This window comes from Anser cygnoides, chromosome 1 (assembly GCF_040182565.1).
Source record: "Anser cygnoides isolate HZ-2024a breed goose chromosome 1, Taihu_goose_T2T_genome, whole genome shotgun sequence".
NCBI lineage: Eukaryota > Metazoa > Chordata > Aves > Anseriformes > Anatidae > Anser > Anser cygnoides.
The window spans coordinates 50416917-50437136 of record NC_089873.1 but is presented as its reverse complement, the minus strand read 5'-3'; the positions used below and the strand labels follow the sequence as shown (position 1 = coordinate 50437136).

The window sequence follows — 20220 nt, the reverse complement described above, 5'->3', positions numbered from 1 at the left end:
CAGAATTAAAAATCGAGGTGCAAGGTCATTGTCAAATTAATGAGTATTAGATAGAATATTATCTTATCGATTTTTTTCCAACTAAAAGGTTTTTCAGAATAAAGATTAAAAGTCACAGTGAGTTCAGCTCAGCTGTTGTCTGAAGCTTGGTCTGAGGAGCATCTATGTGGTGCCATGTTGATGTAGTGGCCATCTGTTTGGCTGTTTTTGTGCCACTGTGGTGGTATAGTTGGTAAGAAAACAAGCTGAACTGCTGAGAAATGAGTGGAAAGCTTTTATGCTGGAAAATACTAATTTATAAATATATATATATATAAAAACAAACCATAAAATGAATTTCATTTGAGAAAAAGAGGTTTGCTAAAAGCACAACTCATATGCAGTGTGTGAAATTTCTATTCAGAAAAAAAGACAGAGTCACAGAGTCAATATAGACCTTATTGGGATCACAGAGTACCATAGCACCTTGTTTACCTGGCTACTGTTCTGAGAAACCCTGTGTCTTGAAAAAACACAGTACAATGCAGATTTCTTGGCACATTTTTCAGAACCAGTTTTTACTTTATATTTTTCTTGTAAACTTTGAGAAAACATCTTTTTATTATTATTATTTTTTTTCCCAATCCTTGATTGATTGTTTATGTGTGATGTTCAATAATTTTCTACTAAGTATTTCTTAAGATTATGATTCAAGCAACTTTAACAAGTAATTAACATCTATTGCCTTGGTACATTTGTTAGTAATACGTGAAACAGAACACCCTTTTACATGTGTTTGAATGTGCAGTATATTTTTTTTTCTTTCAAAAGTAAGGTTAATCTTGACTTATATCTAAGATTAAAGCCTTAACTTGTTTTAAGTACATATATATATATATAAAGTGTTAATGCCTAATGACCCCTAAAGTACTTTGTTCAGAAAATACAATTTGCTATAATTTACTGAATTACTTCTTGCAGTGTTAGTAAAGAAAATCATTCCATGGTAATCAGTAGGACTCAGACAATGTTGTAACATCAATCTGAAAAGTTCAAGCAGGTCTTATAAGAGCAAAGTTAATAATGCACACTCTGGTATACACCATTCCTGTTATGGACGATAATATTGCTAATTATGCAGTGAACTCTGTAAGAAGCAACCACTCAGAAAACCTAACAAAAGCCCCTTGCAGAACAAAAGTAATTGCTAGCAAAGAAGGTAGAGCAGAACTATCAATATAAGTGTAACCAAGAGGCGGTCTATGGATTTCTGTGGCGCAGTGTGAAGTTGTGGAAATTCTGCTCTCAGAGGTTGTTTCATGAAGGTTATTTTCTAGTACAGATCCTTTTCTTGTTCAATTACTACTGGGCATGTGCCCAAGACAAGACTGTATCTAGGCAAGTTGATCTTGTAGAACTATGTCTGTGAATATGGTATTTTCATGAGAATAATTACACATACAATCTACTGAGATTCATGCTGTTGTTCTAACACCTTTAACCAAAACAGCTGAACAGAAAAATAGCTAAATACTTATTTAAAGTTTTATTTTAACTTATTTGTAGGATTTCAATTTTTACACTTCTCAGTATAATTTTAAATGGTGCCAGCGAACCTACACATGGGCTTGATATTAAGGTTGACACAGAATTTCTACTCATGTAAGGGCCACTTCTGAAAGTAGTCATCAAACTTTCACTGAACGTCTATTGGGGCATCCAAAATGAACAAATACAATTTGATCTTTCAGAACTGCTTAGTATCTGAATCTTCTGTTGGCCTTACTTCAACATCCCTGATATGTGCTGACATCACGAGGTACTTTTGGCTCCAAGCTACCATCAACTAAATTATGCATCAGCACAATCATAATAAATCGACAGTACTCTGTTGGTACAAATACAGGATCACCTTAAATACTGAACAGAAGCACTTCATTTTTTACTTGCAGTTTATTTTGCAAATTTTTTGACCTTTGCCTTCTGCAGTGTCTGGAGAGTATAAGCTGCTCTGTTGATTGTGATACCATTTTGAGCATTGCACTGCTGCTTAGTGCTGAGTCATGCAAAAGAAGCAAATTGATGCAATCTTTTTCAGACCTGTCTCTTGACAGCCATATACTTCAGGAGGAGGTGCAGGTTGTTCACATTTTTTGAGAAGTCAGAGAATTTAGCTTTCTTTATTTTGAAGGAAAGGGTCATTCCCATTTCCACTTGCATTTTAAAATGACTTTCTCACTAGCATTACAGTATTTCACTGCTAGGCTTTGATCTAGAACTGTGGTAAATGGCAAGAAGCTTTAGTACTATTTCTGGGAAATACAACGAATATTGTCGCATCTTAAGAAACCCTAACAGCATGGCTTCAATATAACTGATGCTGAAGATAGAGAAAGTACCAGTGACCAAATAGTGCCCTTCCATATTTCCAAGTATTATATTTTATAAAGCAATTGGATTTGCCTATATGTATGGGAAGCAGAATTTTCCCCTGACTTAAAAATATTGTGTAAAAAGTCTGAAAACACAGGACTTATAGAAAATATTTTTTTCTTTGCCTGATGGTTCTGATAGAGGCCAGGAAAGCAGTGACTATTTGCTGTCACAATTTGGTAGTCTGTGTGAAACGAGAGAGTGAGTGCTGCCAGTTACATTTTCTGACTAATCCAATGCCTGTTCAGCTATGGCAGTTGAGAATGCATCTGAATAATGAAATATTTCCCATGCTTGAAATCAAGCAGGTGGTTTAGTACCTTGATGAGTCAGGTGTCATAACAGAAAACACTATAACTTACTGCTTGTTGGCATGTCTGTAAGTAGGCTCAGCCAAGAGGCCAAGAAAGGAACGGACTTCTCAGCCCAGGAAGCTTGTTGGCAGCATAATATGGGAGCTTACCCTGTCACTGCCTAGGCTGTGCTGGGAGATTAATGGTTATTTTATTCTGACTACATTCAAGTAGGAGACTACGCTACAGCCTCTTGAAGAATGGCTAAAAGTCTGTGTGTGCCTCTCTGTATAAATGCACAAATATATATAGTATGCATATATATATACATATAAATGTGCACAACACATATATAAAGCTAGATGTAAATGACTCAGCTACTGCTGAGATTCATATGTCAAACAAACAAACACATAATTTCATTGGCCTTTCTCTGCAACTTACTGCTGTCACACTTCAATTAACTTCTTCACACAACTAAAATGAAGAAAGAATTAATAAAAATGAGAAAGACTAAATAAAAAGTAATGAATAAAAACCTTGTGTCAGAGCAGATGTTTTTCTAGATTTTTTTGTCATTATGAAGTTTCTGCATGATAGGGTTGTGTGTGAAGAACATCTGAAGAATCTTTCAATTACTATGCTTAAAAGAAATTGGAAAATATTGTTTTTCTGGTTAACAAGGACTGAGTTTTCAATGTCTGTTTTGTTTATGTATCTCAAAGTATGCACATAGATATATAGGAGTTTAAAGTCCTTTCCCAAGGTCTTCAAATCCAGTGTATTCCTCCTCTTCAAGCAGAGGCTTAACTCACAGTTCAGATAAAGAGTGTCAATATTCGTACTCTCTAGGAGAAATCATTTATCTTGATTTGGTGGCTGAGCCAGCTGTTGTGCACACGAACAAAGGCAGGGGTTCTTCACAACACGTCTGAAAGTTGTGTCTTAGCCAGTGCTTCAGGGCTTTCAGCAGATACTGGCCCAGCTACAGTATATATCCAAGATCCTTCAACCAACCTAGAATGTCAGAATTATCCTCCTGTGATTTTCTCCAGTCTTGCTGCATTTGAGGACTCCTGTGTTAGGTTTCCATGTGAGAGAGCAGCCCTCACCCTGCTGGCAGCATGACTGCTTTCTGGCACCCCAGCACCTGTCACTGGCTGGGCAGCTGCCAAGGGCTGCTAACCAAAGCCTGGAGAGGTATACTCAAAAACTAGGGCTTCAAAGTTGTAAGTATGACTTGGCAGTAAGAGTTGTCTCAAAAAATTCCACTGCTTGGGGAGAGGCAACAACTGGACTGTGATGGGGAAGTCCCCAGCTGTCCCCTCCTCCTTCGGGATCCCTTTCCATCAGCAGAAGCCCAAAATCTGTGGCCTTTAGTAGCATGGGAAACAACACTCAGCTTTCTTCAGCAGCACTGGGAAAGGACTCTGTTAGCTTTCTTCAGCATGAGTTACTGTACATCAGGCTCTGTGCTTCTCTGACCTATGCTAGCTGTTGTGCCCTCAGGTCAGCCAAGGCAGCAGAGCTGTTTGCACAGCTTCGAGTAATTTTTGTCTTGCTTACCACCAGGATAAGGACAAGACCCATGCATTTGGAGGTTGAGCAACAAAGAGATTAAACAATTAATAAAATTAGTGGTAAGTGTCTGGTCACAGCATAATCATGTTTTCAGATGTGCATGTTTTAGCCTTCCATTTGTCCTGTTCAGTGTCTGTGAGAGCAATATGTGCTGGTCAGCAAGGTGAGGTTTTAAGACTAAAGTAAAATTGTACTTTCATGAGCCTTGGCAAGAAAGGCAATCACTTTTCCTTGGTCTTTGTCTAATAGTCATAGAGATTGCAAGTTCATAAGTGCAGTGAATTGTCTTAATGTGTTTGATATACACTTAAATTGTAATAACAAATCAAGTATCGTACATTAATTTCATGTGTTTTATATTAAAAACAAACAAACAAAACAACAAAACTTGGTCGCTATACTGAATAGACTGAAAAATGTCTCGTATGGCAAGATAATACTTTCAAATGTGGTTAGTATGTTGGGTGTTCAGCCGAGATAGTCAGACAAAGCCTAGTTCTCTGAAAGCATGAACCTTTCAAGCCTCTTTTCTGAAAACTGGACAGCTTTGAGATGCTCCATGTTCAGCAGCAGAAGTCTAGATGGCTCAAGTTATCAGTTTTTTTTTTTTTTTTTTTAAGATGAGGCAAAGTGACAACCTGCTTTTCAAAGCAGAACATGGTTTTTACTTTCAAAGATTCATAAAATAACCCTGGATCCCCAGATCTCCATCTCACTTCTGTTGTGCTTATGATCACTGAATAGCTAAACATATGCCCTGAGTGTAACCGCGGAAAGCAGTGAGTTTCTTTCAAGTTGTCAAGAATTTGAATCTTTTGAACTACTTTACCTTCAGCTCTGTGCTTCTACCTCCTCAATTGACCTTGATGTTATGAAATTGATGTTATTTTACATTATTTAAAAGCCATCTAAATTTAATTTCACAAAGCTACAACAAATAAGACTGTAAGCAAAGAGAAACTCATATTTGTACTATTACACTAATAGGCTTAATAACAATAATCCACCAACATCTGCAATCATAAAATAAAAACTTCATTATCATTTCAATACAGTTAATACAAATCCTCAGGTTCGCCAGTACACCAGCTGTGTCCTGGTGCTCAACAACACAAAACAACAATTCACGCAAAATTACCAGTCTTTGTTACTGACTCTTTTCCTTGGCTCCAGTCCCAAAATATTCCTGCTGTTCAGGTCTTTTGTTTCCTCTCACTGGAAGTCTTTCATTTCCTCAGAGAATACAAAAGATCATCCCCAAGGATGCCTTCAGTAGTAGCCTTCTCACCTCCAACATCATGCCTCCAGCCTTTTATTCCTCACAGTTAAGAGCCCTCGAGGCTTGGTTAATAGCCTCTACTGATTTGGACCATGTGCTTCTTTCTCTGGTGCTGCTGGCATTGCTTGAGACATGCCCACAGTGATCTCTAGCACCTTTAACTGACTTGGAAGCTTAGAGTATTAGAAAAAATGATCATATAAGAATAATATTTACTGACGTCTTTCCTTAAGGATTGTAAAATGCTCAAAAATAAACTGACATTTAATGCTTCCCTTTAAATTAGGGTGGTACTTTCAGTGTTGGATATTCTATTAAGCTAGAGACTTGAGGCCTTAACCAGGAATAAGACCTGACTGTGTTGGGCGCTGTATAAGCTTTTTTGGTGGGAAATATCCTTTGCCAGAAGGAGTTTGAAAATCAAAGGCAGAACAGAGGCAGGAGACTAAGAAGGAGAGAGAGGTTCAGGACAAAATATTTCTCTCCTGGATTTGAGCCAGTAATTCAGAAATAGTCCCATTGCACTGGACCTACTAGTTCAATCATTGACAGCAGCTTTCCAGCACACAATTCATTAGAGAGGTGACAATGATCAGAAAGATCATGGTGCTATCACCCATGTCCCTTACAGGCAGCTTCTCGTCTCTGCCAAGTAGCCAGCCATAAAAAGGACAGTTTATGTTTCAGACTCCTGGGCTGCCCTTGCATTTCTTCTCTGTCTCACTCAGCTGGCCATCTTGCCATTCCTGCTGTGGTTACAGAAGAGCTTGTGTGTTTGCTGACTGAGATAATGGATATCTTCCCAGCAGTTCTTGTGGGAGGGAAGGGAGGGGAAAGGATGTAAAAAGTTTGCCTGTCAGTTGACTGCATCTGTTATTCCCCAAAGCCTACTGAGAGTACAAAAAGAGGAATGAACATCTCAGATAATGCCCTATTATGTAGCAGACCACAGATCTTGCAAGCTGCCATTAAGATGAGATTCAGGACTGGTAGGCAACAGAACAGTCTAAAATAATTATCCATTATGAGAAGGTTGGCACCTTTCCTGAAAGCGTTCTGCACTGTACCTTGGTAGAAAGAGAATACAAGCTGTCTTAGCCCAGTGTGCTACCTGCACGCTCTTTTTATATTAGGAAGCTCCAGTGTTTGAATGGCCCCTGGTATTCTGGCAAATAAAAAAGCATCCAAATGAATGGATGGCATGTGTCTTTTAAGAACACAGCTTTCCCAGGTGACAGGATACATACCTCTTTACATAGATCATTCAGTCACTTGCAAGTAGAGACACTCAGGACACTCCAGTGGTCCAGTGGTGGAGCATGAGCATCTGTAAACAGTTTGCTCACTGGGCAGGTGAAAAGATTTGAGATGTAAAAAATTTAGAGGTGTTTTACCTCACTGGAAAGTAAACATCATCATGTTTTGGTATTGTTTTTAAAGTTAACATCAGAATTGTGTTTGGACAAAAAATGTGTCTTTAAAATGGGCAAAACACTTGACTCTTGAACTTGTGAACTTGTGAAGTGAGGGGAGCCAAGTGCTATTACTGCAGTCAGCTCCTGCTTTTCTAGACAAATCACTTCCTCAATGCTATATCTCTTTCTGTCATTCCCTATCTTGTTTATTTGTATATTGTATTGTGGACTACTTTCAGCAGATGTTGCCTAATAAGAGTCTGTGCAATGCTGAAAATTTTCAGACCTTACTCCATGTTCATTTTCATAGATTCATAGAATCATTAAAGTTGGAAGAGATCTTCAAGATCATCTGGTCCTGTTTTCAGATCTTAAGAGACTTATATGGAATAGGTTAAAGGCAGACTCTGTACAATGTTTTAGTGCCATGGAACAAAGTTGGATATGTCTACCTGGAAAGGGCACTCCAGTCCAAATACTGTTGACACTCTGAAAAATCTAGAAACTTGTGAATTCAGTTTTTAAGATTGAGCTTTGCAACTACTGGGACATTTTTTGTTGATGTATATAGAGAACTTTTCATTTTAGCTTAAAGTTCACATTTTCAAACTTGTGATCGTTTACCACAATGCCCAATATTATAAAACTTTTATTCTAGGATTTACTGTCAAAATTTGTATTCGAAAAATAAAGTCCAGGAGAAGACCAACCCCAAAACAGGTCTGTATTTATTATGTGACAAATATGGTATTTTTCATTTTGTGTAGAACCCTAACTAAAACTTGTCTAAGTAAGCTAATTTTATTTCAGTAACAATGACTTTAAGAAATGAAAGAAAAAATTTCTTTCATTTTGATTTGAGTTTATTTCATTTTGAGTCAGAGCAAATCATTTGGTGAACGGCTTTATGACTAGTCCATTCTGCTACAGTTGCTATGTCTAAAGGTCAATCTCTTTACCCCCTAATACAGATTTTTTTTTGTTTGCATTGTTGATTCAGTCTTTCCTTCCTGAGTCAGATGTAACAATCTCCCTTTGACCTTCTCTGTAGGTGTTGTAGACTAAATTTGGCACAAGATATTAAGAGGGAATGCGCAGGCTTTCAACTTTAACTATGGATAAAGTAGGAGTAAGAGAAAAACACTCCAGCATCAACATAGGAACATGAAAACATCGCACAGGAGTGAGATCCTTTCTTGAGCTCTTTGGGAATAAAGACTCTTAGGAATATAGTACATCTACTAACTCATTACTTAGGCAGAGATTAGCTCTTTGAAGTACCATATCTTTGAGAATATCTATATAGACTACAGAGAGAGTTGATGGATGACATTTCTGATGTCAGCCTGTCATGTTGACTCTCAACAAGCTTGATATTCCCCCCCCCCTTTTTCTTCCCCCCACAATTTCTTTTGTATAATAGCAATAAGACAGTAAGCAGAGTGTTTCCAGTCAATACTGCATTTCTCACACAGTGGAAATAACTTGGCCATCATTTGTGTCCTCAGAGTTCTTCTCTTAAAGACCAAAATAATTCCTTAGATCATGGACAGTCACTGTCCCATCACTTCATCAAATCATATGATCTAGTGGAATGAAATAATTTTCTGACAAACAGTGCCCATGTTCCAGATAATGACTTTCAAAAATGAACCTAAACCTGTAGTTCAAGTAGGGTGGGTTAAGCAGTGTAACCCTACCAGAAATAAATATTGTGTGTGTGTGTGTGTGTGTGTGTGTGTGTGGTTTCATTATGAGAAATATGTTTTTAAAGTATTAGTTTAGGGCTCAGGACATTGAAATCCAACAAAAGACTTCCATGTCCTGCAAAGCAATGCCCAAGGTGCACACAGCGCACAGCTTTGAGTGTGGTAGCAGTTAGGATTCTGATGTAGTGACTTGCTAGACATGGGATACCAAATTGTCTTCATATTCATTCACATTCAAGTATTCATTTATATTCAAATCTTCAAGCACAAAGATTTAGGTGCCATTTAGCTGCCAGAGTGCACTTTGGACCTTTGATGCCTGAGTCAGGGTGGCAGGTAAAAGCCTCCATTCATTCAGTGAGTGCCCAGTGGCTAGCATCCTCTCCAGCTTTAGATTTTGAAGGACGTATGACTGTGTGGTTATTTAACTCTTAGAGAAGGTTCATTTTTTAACAGTAAATCGTATTGTAAATTTTCTGGAAGACACTTTTATGCATCTCTTAACATTTCTTCATATCTTTAGGTGAAATATCTGGATGAATGTTGTCAGGTATTTTAAATTATTGTGGCTCTACTGTGATTTTTACACTGACCTATGTATATTGGGAACATGGATATGTGTACAAGTCCCTTCCCTTTGCTACAGGAAGGCATGCCTTTTCTTTGAGGTCATGGGTTCTACAAGATGAGGGAAAAGATTGCAACACATCTGTCATAGCTCACTATGTGCTTGCCAGAGCCTTCTGCCAGTGTGAGACCATCTCAGTATGATACTATCAGATAATCTGTCGTTATTTTCAACTTGTTTCTTAACTACTTCATGGAGCTACTGCAGGTTGTGCAGTTTGCAAATACATTTCAGAGGAGATGGTAAATTTGTATGATCACTGTAGGAGAACAGCCCCAAATGTTTTACACAGTGTTTCCCTGATGCTACAACCTGCATTCCTCTGAACACTACTGGAGCCCCCTTCCATCACCTCTCACAGTGTCCTCCCCATTCTTCTTCTACCTGATGGCCAAAGATGTAGGGAAGGTAAACAGAGAAAGTTTATCCCATGTCTGGTTTCAACAATGTATTGTTTATCTACTTCTTATAGAAGTCAACATTGATCTTCAGATACACGGGCAGATCACACTTCTGTAGTCCATATCAGCCTCAGCACAACTAGAAACACACCTCCATATTTCTGTAAGTGACCTGTCTCTCAACCCATCTATGGAAGAGGACGTCTTTGTCTCTGGAGCATTCTTGTAAGTAAAACCTGATGATACTGAGTTCCTGAGTTAAATAAATGCAAAAGTGGTGGCTACTGAATAGGAATATATATATATATATATATATATATATATATCTCCAGGAATTTGATCCAAAAGAACCACTGTATGTGAGAATCACCCACTTCTGATCAGTAACACTCACACACTCACACTTTTCTGTTTTGCATATGCCATAAGGATAGTCTAGAAAGGATATTCTTTACAAGCAATGTAGTGTTTGAAAAAAATTTTGCTAACATCAATATTTGAAGAACATGACTTATAACTCCAGCCCATTCAACATTCCTTATTTTAAAATCGTCCTACATGAAAGAACTAGTGGATCTTTATGCTCAAACATTTGCACACAGTTATCTGACTTTAAAAAGATGAACATAATTCATTATTACTTTATTTCACTAGCTATGCACAACCCCTGAGCATATTTTTTGTCTATATATTCAAGTCTAGCTTACTTAGAGATGTTGCTTTATTTTTAATGGGATTATAGGGTTATCTATTCTATTTACTGTCCCAACAAATATAGGTGAGTATATACACAAAATAATAATAATAATAATAATAAATAATAATAATAAAAGATTCTCCATGGCTGAATAAAGGATTTTTCAAACTCTGGGCCTGTAAATTGTGAAAACTGATACCATGTGAAGAGGAAGGCCTTTTTTAAAGAGCGCTTGGGAAAACTTGCACATTTGAACTGCCAAAAGTAGCTGTATGTTCTATAGTCATTAGTTCCTGTTCCAGTCCTAGGTGGGCTACAATGTTTTCTGAATAGTGTTCTGTAAAAATAGCTTTTTTTTTTTTTTTTTTTTTTCCCTGAAATTCTGCAGGAATATCAAGATTTTCCACAACATTTCCGTGGCTGAACTGTACATCAATGTTTCTGACAAAAAACAAATGTTAAGCTGACAGTCCATTGGTATTTGTGTTAGAACTGGTCTGTGTTCCCTTGGACAAGGCATTGCTAGACACTGAAAAAAGACAGAAACCACTTTCAAATTTGCTTGCCTGTGATGTGATTATCCCCATTCTAAGTAACATTTAGCAGGTACTTTGTGTGCATGAGAATAGTAGAAAATAGAAATAAAGAGATTACATTAGACATTCCATGGAACAAAGACTAATTTTTTACTCTATTTTTGCTACCTTTAAGGAGTCCTTGTTCATGATTGTGATTTGTGGTCAACAGGAAGTTTATTAGTAAAAAGTAAATATTATTTTGCGTCTTGGTGTTAAATCTTGTTCAGTCAGGAAAGACTTGAAAGGTACAAGAAAGATTCAGCTTCCGTCTTGGCTTTTCTCCAAGAGAGGGTCCAAAGTCTGGTATTTTCTTTAGTCTCCTCCCATTATAAAAGTTCTGCCCACCAGCAGGAGTAAAAAACACATTACTATATATACTCGGTAACCAGGCACAGTGAGCAAATGCAGGTCAAATTTTTTTTGTCAATATTTGTGGTAGCTGGTTGTAACAAACCTCATCACCTACAGAGCTTATGTAATGAATTAATTAAAGGAGAGAATAATATTCTCAATAAGTATTCCCAACCAATAAATAAATAAATAAATATCTGACTTCATCAAATTAATGTCTCAGCTCTATTATGTAGTTTTCACAACACAGTATCTAAAAATTTGGGTTGCATGCCCTCGGTCTTTCTAGCCACAACACTGAGATTTATGACAGCATAAGATTTCCCATTGGAACAGATGGCATACTGCAGCAGAATTTATTAGAGATGCATTTCCCAGGCTCTTTTCTGTACTTTTGCTACTTCCCCTCCTTTTCCTAATGTGACAGGACATCATATGGCTCTGACACTGAAATTAGCAGGAAGACATGTGGTTCCTCGCAGATCTGGTCTGAATAAATAATCACTCAGATTACTGACCTGTTAAGGCTCCTAGTTGGCAACAACACATAAAAGCCTGTGATTTCTCCCACTTTGTGGTGCTCCACCATTCCCTGAATTCTAAGCTGCTACATGTCTCTCGTGTTGGACATCAGAGAAGATAATCAGTTGTGGTTTAGGAATATTTTCATTCTAGGTCTTCCATGGAAGTATCTTAGAGTATCTTAGGTTAGTAAGAAGACAGATAGGTATCAAATAACATATGCGACTAGAGAAAATATGGCCAAGTTAAGAATTCTTAGTTTTCCAGGAAGTGTTTAAATTTCAGTTTTTCCATAAATGAGGTTTGTAACAGATGGGTAGAATGTAGGTCAGATGCAGCAGGCATCATAGTAAGCACTTGCTTTATGGTTTCTCAGATCATTTCTGCATCTCTTGTCACACAATAAAAGAAGATTTGAATCAGTTCAGGTTGAGCATTACTGATATGACAAGGGTTAGTGATAGAGCAAACCTGTAATGCAAAGGCCAGGATTCTGGCATTAACATGTGCCTTGGACCAAATTCATGTTGGATACGCATCTGCTGAAGCAGTAGAGTTGCAGGCAGGCAGAATTTGCACCCTCTTAGTAAGTCCTGTGATATATATGATACCCAAGGGCATATGTTGAGATGAAACTTTTTCAATCCCAGGGCATCGAAGAAAGGGTCAACCAAGGACACAGTGGCAGCCTTGACTTTGAATTTCCTAGCTGTTTTTGACTAGTGCAATACTTAAGGTTTTCATGTCTGCCTTCATATTTTGAGAAAAAGCTGCTTGGGAAACAATCCTCCCTCCTCCAAAACAATAAGTACTTCCCAGTTCTTTCCTCTTAATAACTCGCAGCCTCTTTGGCAAACATATAATGTGTAGAGTTGAAACGATCTGTCTTTACACATGGTATCCTTCAGAGCTGTGAGGTCCCACTATGTAAATCCAACTTAGCTCCCAGGTGTGAGGTATGTAACTGCTCCTTTGGAGCTGCAAGAGCCTTTCTCCTGCTAACGTGTCTGCTGTGCAGACTACTGGCTCTTCTCTTGTGACGTATGCAGAGCTCAATCTGTGCTGCTCAGTCCCTGCAACTGACTATTATATTGTCGGGCAGAGAGCTAACAGAGATCACTGCTGTGAATTTGATTTAGCTTCATAAGGTAAAAAAAAAAAAAAAGTGTAAAGATTCAAAATCATCTGTCATATTACACTTGTTTCTTGAACACCATTTAAACGTTTTCCTGACATCTGGCATCTTTTCCTAAATTCGACACCAAATTGCTTGTTCTACATTACTCTGTGTGTTACTAAGAATTTAATCCACAGTGGAAAGGTGAGTCAAGCCCAGGAATTATTTTCCTTATAGATTTCCAAGTTTGCTTATTTCTGAGCTGGAGACTAAATATTTTGAGTATTGTCATTAGTTGTTTATATTAGATTTCTTTATGTATTAGGTATATTATTAGATGTATAGACATATATTAGATATATTATTTCTTTAAATATTCTACCTTTTGGAACCAGCCAGAAAAGCACTTATATATGTGTTTAATTTAATGGAATTACTATTCTGCTTAAAGATACATGTAAGTACTTCACTTTCTGATATCCCTGGATAGAGCTGTAAATACGAAATTATAGCTATGGAAACAGAAAGATATGTTGATTTCAAAATCTCTGTCATAGAACACTTTACAGTTTGTATGGAAAATAATTCTTGAACTAGATTCCTCTCTATGGGTAAAAATTGGTTAGGAAATGTCATCGTTTCCTTGATATATCTCTGCTGCTGTTAAGTGAGAGTCAAACCTGTATCTTCCCCTGCAAGTGTTCCATTAAGAAAGTTCCAATGGAGAACCCGTGGCTGGGACCTGAGGACAACATCCACTAGAACTGGAATCATTGGTAATCTTTCCTGGCATGAAATAGCTTTCGGATAGGATCCAACAGGAAAATAAATTTTAGGTCACTGTAGAACAGAGTATCTTTGTGGCTATCCTGTTTATTTAAAGGGAATATGCAAAGTCCTCTTTCCCCTTACACACTAGAAATTTGTTAGAAACATCTTCATTGGTGACATTTCCAAGCTCTTCTGTGGGAATACTCATCCCACAAAGGTCTTTTAAGGCCTTTCTGAAGAATAGCTCCCAGAACTTGTTTTGGCTTTGTTTCTGATTCTTCCTTGCACTCTTCTTTCTTTGTCTCCCTACTGAGTTATTTTGCTGGTTCTTCTATAATCTGTAATCAGAATCAGAGAAATTCTGCCATGCACACATGGGCTGGATATAGTCATATAAGCCTTTGGTGTGGACACTGCTCTGGCTTCACTGAAAAATACAAAAAGTTGTTTATAACCTACTTATCACTACCCTGAAGGAAGTGCAGCTCTTGCAACTTCTGTTATCTTCAGAGAGATTTAATGTGATCCATCATCCATTATTTTATGTTGTCATCTTTCTAGACTGCATAATTTCAGAGAATTATGCTTTGCCTCCCTTCAGCTCTAGGCAGTTAGTGATCTCAGAAAATAGAGATGTATGAGTGAGCTGCTCTTGACTGAAAGGGTCATGCAAAAGGTAACACACTTGTCTCCATTGCAACTCCAGACTGCAGGTTCATTTGACACAATAAGTAGAATGGGATCTGTACTGATCAAATATCAAAATATCTTTGATAGAAAATTGCCTGTACAGAATGAATTTGTCACAGAAGAGTTTACCCCACTTTTATGAGAATTGGAAAAAGAATATTGTGACTCATGATTGTATTTGAGCCCTTAACAATGGACTGTTTCATTTGGCTGAATATAACACAAAAACTGTGAAATAAGTGTACCTTCATGTTTAATGACTCATCTCTCATGGATGAAGAGCAACTACCATTGTAGCTTTCTCCAATTTCAGAGGAGTTGTCAGAAATTAAACCCCTCTCCTTTTTACATTCTCATCCTTGTACTCACAGCAAAACTGTTTGTGCCTCCTTATTTGATGTTGATTTGAAACCATGCATAATAATGTATTATCAAAGCATCTCAACTGTGTTTGGCAGGGACGTTTTGCAAAGTAGTGTTTTGACATACCATGGCAAAAAAATTGTGCTCTGGCTTCTGATTAGAGTTGACATGAATTCGATAAGGGGCAGAGGCAGGGCTGGGACCACAGTTATCAGAGAGGTGCCTCTGTACCTCACATGTACCTCACTCCCAGCATGAGCAATTCCAGTATATCCAAACCACCATGGAGAGCAGAGAGCTACCCTGTGATACAGCTTCACAGTCACATGATATTTTGTATGTTTCCACCAAAAACAAACAAACAAAAAACCAAAAAGCCCTCAAAGCTTAAAACCCCCCTCAAGCGCAGAATGGAAATTATAGCCTGACAAAGATGACATTTCTCAGGATTGGCTATCTCCAAACTAGCACCTGTTGGTCACAATTGTTGAGTCATTAATTTCTTTTCTGGGTAATCAATTAGTACTCTATTTCCTGGGAAGAAAATTTCCCTTTGGACAACAGTGAGAGAGGTTGGGTAAATGATAGCAGGTTTGCAGATGTTGGACAGCTGCCTAATCCTTAAAAAAGTTTCTGGGAAGATGTGTTTTACATAGGAACCCTTGCATGTCCATAATCATCCATACATGTATTCATTCACATACACACAGAAGCGTCAGACACAATCAAGGCCTCACTGTTCCCTGTGCTGCAAAGATGGACATCATGCTTAGAACTAATAAATTCCACAGCTAATGCCACCTCAGAAGTGGTAGAGCTGTATAAATCAATTAAATTTGATTTATACAGAGAAAAACTCTGCCTTTACTGGAGTGCAGCTTGAATAAAGATCATAAGCAAAATTTTATCACAATGAATATCTAAATATATCTAATTGGAGCTAAGATAGAGAAGGAGAGAAATAAACAGGCAGACTTTCTTTTACTTTATTATTTGTTGTACATTTTATCCATCCCAACTCTTACAAGCGAAAACTAAAAGATGTTCATAAACCAAGAATTTCTCACAGCACATTTCTGTTGTTAGAGTGCTGCTCACTTCAATTCAGACTACTGAACATTTATAACTTAAGTCAATTGGTTAAACAAATTCCACCCTTTGTAATCTTAAACTCTGAAAGATTTACTAAATTCTAATGTCCTTCATTCTCATGTGACTAGCATAGTCAGAGGAAAATATGAAAACTGCAGCTGGAAAGATAAGACTTAGATTAAGAGAACCATTACCTCATAACAACACTAAGAAGAGATCACAAGTGTTGAATTCAGTTTGGATGTTACTCAGAGTGGTGGGAAGAGCCTGTGAAACCTCCTGTTGGTGGACAAATCTCTTCTAATGCAGCTGCAGCACTTAGGTAGCCAAAACACAACAGTATGCATTTCTTTTTCACTTAAAAATGAATAATGGTGAATAAACTTTCCCTGAAACTCTTTTTACCACAAAGCATAACTTTTCATATTCAAAACTACTGCTCCACGGTCATCCAAAGTCTTCAGGCATGTGAACATTTTCTATAAGGGCTTGGGTCTGAAGAGTAAGTATGATTCCTGAATATGGCCCATAGGATGGACAGGAAGGGGAGCCTGCCTAAGTGTTATATGGCCAAAGGTAGGTGATGCTGTGCAATTGCTGGTGGTGCTTTTTATCCAGCAACATGCTCCTTGAGGAGTCAGCAAATCCTCGGGCTCCAGCTGCAAAACTGGCCAAGTGATTTAATGCTTTGAGATATCAGCCCAGGGTTTTACTTAAGAAGTAAACAAGTGGCCATACTCTAATAGGGGTTTCTCCAGGTGAGCAATGAAGTGTTTTTGCTTTTGCAAGCTCCCACATGTCAGCTGCAAAGGGAAGGTGTCTTGACCGGAGGGGAGTTGAAGAGGGGAAGAATAACAAACATTTCTATGCTTCTCTGAGCCTGGAGCTGCTGGCAGAGGAAGCAGAGCAATGTTGTCTCTGTTCTCATTGGAATCTCTAGTTAATACTCTCCAGGGGACAATTACTCAGGCTGGAGCTTTGTGAAGCAGTAATACCTCCAAGGGGTCAATCCCTCGAGGTAGGTGAGAGGAATAAGAAAATGAAGGTAACACGGGCTCTGTTTGCCAGTATATCTTTCTGTGTTGGTTGTTTTTGCCTGTTCCTGGAAATGCAAAGGGGCTAGGAAAGGTTGTGGACCTGTCTGTACATGCTTTTTTCAGCTTTCCTTTAAAGTTCATCTGAAGTTAGAAAGAAGAATTATCTGAGAATTGATTTTTGCTTCTGTTGAGCTCTGCAATATGTGTCATATTCGATCTTCAGAGAAACTACTTATTCACTCACGGAGGATTGAGCTATTTTTCATACTCTCCTTAGCAGTTTAACTGCACCCAGTGGGTCATGCCTCCAAACACACAAATCACATGCTCAGCTGAGCACTAGTGGTTTTTGTGACTCGGGTGCTGCTGTAAACAGCTTTTTCTTCTTCTTCTTCTACTGTATATATTCTGAGCTAAGCGCTTTTTACCCACAGAGAAAGAAAGAAAAAAGTATTTTACTTTCTCAAATTCTCTCTCTCTCTCTTTTTAAATTAATATATACATTTTTGTGGATAACTATTGATTAGGCCTTTTTTTTTTTTTTTTTCCTTTTTTTCTCTCCAGTCAGATAGAAAGCTCCCAGTGATGTGATTGCTCATGTTAGGTAATACTGATAGTTATAGGGTAATAAATGAGAACCATAATGGTTCTGTTGATCAGTGGTTCACATTTCTTGAAGCTGAACTAAGTATCTATAATTGATGACTAATTTTTACAAAATGAATTATAGTCAGTAAAATTTTCTCCTTATTCTGAAGAGGAGAGGTAATTCCTGAGCAGTAATGCAACACAACAAAGTGGTGATTATCCAGTATTTTGTGATTATCACAGTACTCATCTGCTGCTGCTGTATTGTCAGCCAACACAGGACCCACTTCATATGCTGCCTTATAGCCGTCAGGAAGGAACAAAGTAGACCCCAGCTAGGACACATTGTCAGCATGTATTCCTGCTGATGGACAATATAATTCACCTATCCGTAGGAATTTATACCTATAAACCCTACTGTATCAGCTGCCTGCAGGGGTATATCTTTGCTCTGGCAGATTTCTTCCCTACAGTCAGGTTCTGTAGCAATGCAGGAGACCACATAGATAACCTAGACCTGTTATTGCACAAAACTATCTCATATTAGACTTATAGCCAGGAGCTGTTGAAACAAGAAGGGCTTATATTTGTTTCCTTCAAGTGCTGATGTGAATAATACACCAACACTCATGGGACTATTTGCACAAAGTAATTAGGAAGGGTGTGAGCATACTTGACTGAGTTGTGTTGTGCTCAAGATTGTTTGCCCCTGCCACTTGCCACCGGTGTGTAGTCAAGCTGAACACAATGGCTTGGTCACAGGAATAGGCTGGTGGCTGTGGCCTTAGATGTTCTCCTTTTTGTGTCTTTGTTCTCCACATACCATTTGTATGTCTTGCCTATTCAGACTTTAAGCAATTTTGGGGAAAGGTCCATTTCCAGCAATATGCCACCTGACACATTGCGCTAGGTCATCACCAGCTCGTACATGCCCTGAGCCAGAATCAGGATAGTCATATCAACACAGAGTTTACCCATGAAAACTGTTGTCAAGGCTAATTAAGGAAATAGCATATTGAGAAAGCTAGATTGTCTCCAGGTTCCTTGTGTTGTGTTGTGCCACATTGCTACAGCCTATTTAGTTGAACAACATTTGGACTACAGGGACGTTGATGTTGATTGGGACTTCTATATACTACTATGATATAAGCTAGAAAAATTATCACGTGGTGTCCAAATTATTTATGACAGGGATAAGGAATAAGGTGAACAGCAGTAAGTGTTCAGCAGTGCTCTTGGTGCCAAGTATGAATCCTCCATGGCCCAATAGGGTTTGAGTATGAGGGAGTAAATTAACAGATATTAAAGAAAAAGTTAAAGCAAGTGCAGCACATATATTACTGTAAACCTGTAGTATAATAAATTGAAAACTGGGGGAGAGGGGAGGGAGAGAGAGGGAAAAAGAGTGAGAGAAAGTGGACGGGAAAGATGGAGCAAAACTCAATATTTTCCCCACTTGTAATATATATGTAATTGTAAGTCAGTGCAAAATTCAGAGCTCAGTGCATCTTTGAAGGTATGGAAAGGGGCTAAATTTTCAAAAGCTGCCTTTTCTTGTTAGATTTGGAGAAAGGGAGAGACAAATGATTCATAAGTGAGAACTACTTTTTATAAGACTTTTTTTGACATCTAGAAGGTAAAGAACTCAAAAAAAAAATCCATCTCAATGCAGCTGTTTCATGAACAGCAAACTCTATGAAAGTAGATTTAAAATAGTTCCAGGTTATGGCTTATAAAACAAGGCCAGGATAGCTGTTGAGCCCCTGTCTTACGTAATAGAAAAATTACTTGATTTATACTGAGTCCCTTTAGCTTTGTTTATATCTGGACTTGGGGCAAAAACTTCCGTAGTGAGGCATTCCTATTTTCATTTCTGTAACTTATACCACTTTGTTTTGTAATTTTTATTTTTGGTAATCTCTTCTGTAAACAGAACATCCTGCAGAGACCTACAGTAGTGAGTCCAAAGCAAACAGGACATCAAAAAGCTTTATATTTGAAAACATTTGCTGGTGTATGATTAAGATTATGACAGGACTACAGTCTGTAACATTATATAAGGCTATGCTATACAAACACTTGAAATGAAGAATTTCTCAGACAGTTTCTGTTATCTTTGAGGGAGTTTATGTTTGGGTTTCTTAGCACCTTATGAGGAACTTTAATAACCTTGCCTTGAGAAATCCCTCCCTTTCCTTTGTATGCAGCAGAAATGGATGTGTAACCAGGCCATGAGGACATCTTTGCACAGGGTTTTGCACTCAGCCAAGATACAATAGACCTTGAAAGCAGCTGGGATTTGAGGTAGCCCCAGTCGTAGGCAGCAGCCCAGCACACAGGCCCATGGGGGCAGCGAGGCCACTCAGACCTAGCTCTCTCTCACTAGCAACTTATTGAGGGCTTACTCCAGCCATGTGAGAGGCTCAAAGTGTGTGTCAGGGCGTAGCTCAGTCTGGTAGAGCAGAAATATGTGAGATTTGGCCCCTGTAGAAGGTAGTTTCCAGTCTAATGCATTTCAGTGATTTCAGTGTTTATCTTGCAGCTTGTCCTGCAATGAGAGGCAATGTTTCGTGATGTGGGGACTTACTGTTTTGTAACTAACATTTGCAAAAAAAAATATTGCTTTGATGTGGATGTCATTCAGTTTAGGCAGCATCCAAGTTTTAACCAGGCCTCAGTCTTCTTATTTGCTCTTG

At 38.1% G+C, this 20220-nt stretch overlaps 1 protein-coding gene across 10 annotated transcripts in view; it reads left to right on the top strand.

Annotated features, from left to right (window-relative positions):
* LOC106036886 (uncharacterized) overlaps positions 1-20220 on the top strand; it is a 221985-nt gene that overhangs the window by 66284 nt on the left and 135481 nt on the right. For 6 of the 10 annotated variants that reach the window (XR_010830807.1, XR_010830806.1, XR_010830805.1 and 3 more), the window contains one exon: positions 9790-9943. The exons of the other annotated variants lie outside the window; for them this stretch is intronic. Coding sequence is in view for 3 of the 6 variants with exons in the window: in XM_066995339.1 (XP_066851440.1) it covers positions 9909-9943 (35 nt within the window). In the remaining 3 variants the exon portion in view is untranslated. The remainder of the gene's footprint in view (positions 1-9789; positions 9944-20220) is intronic. 10 annotated transcript variants of the gene reach the window in all.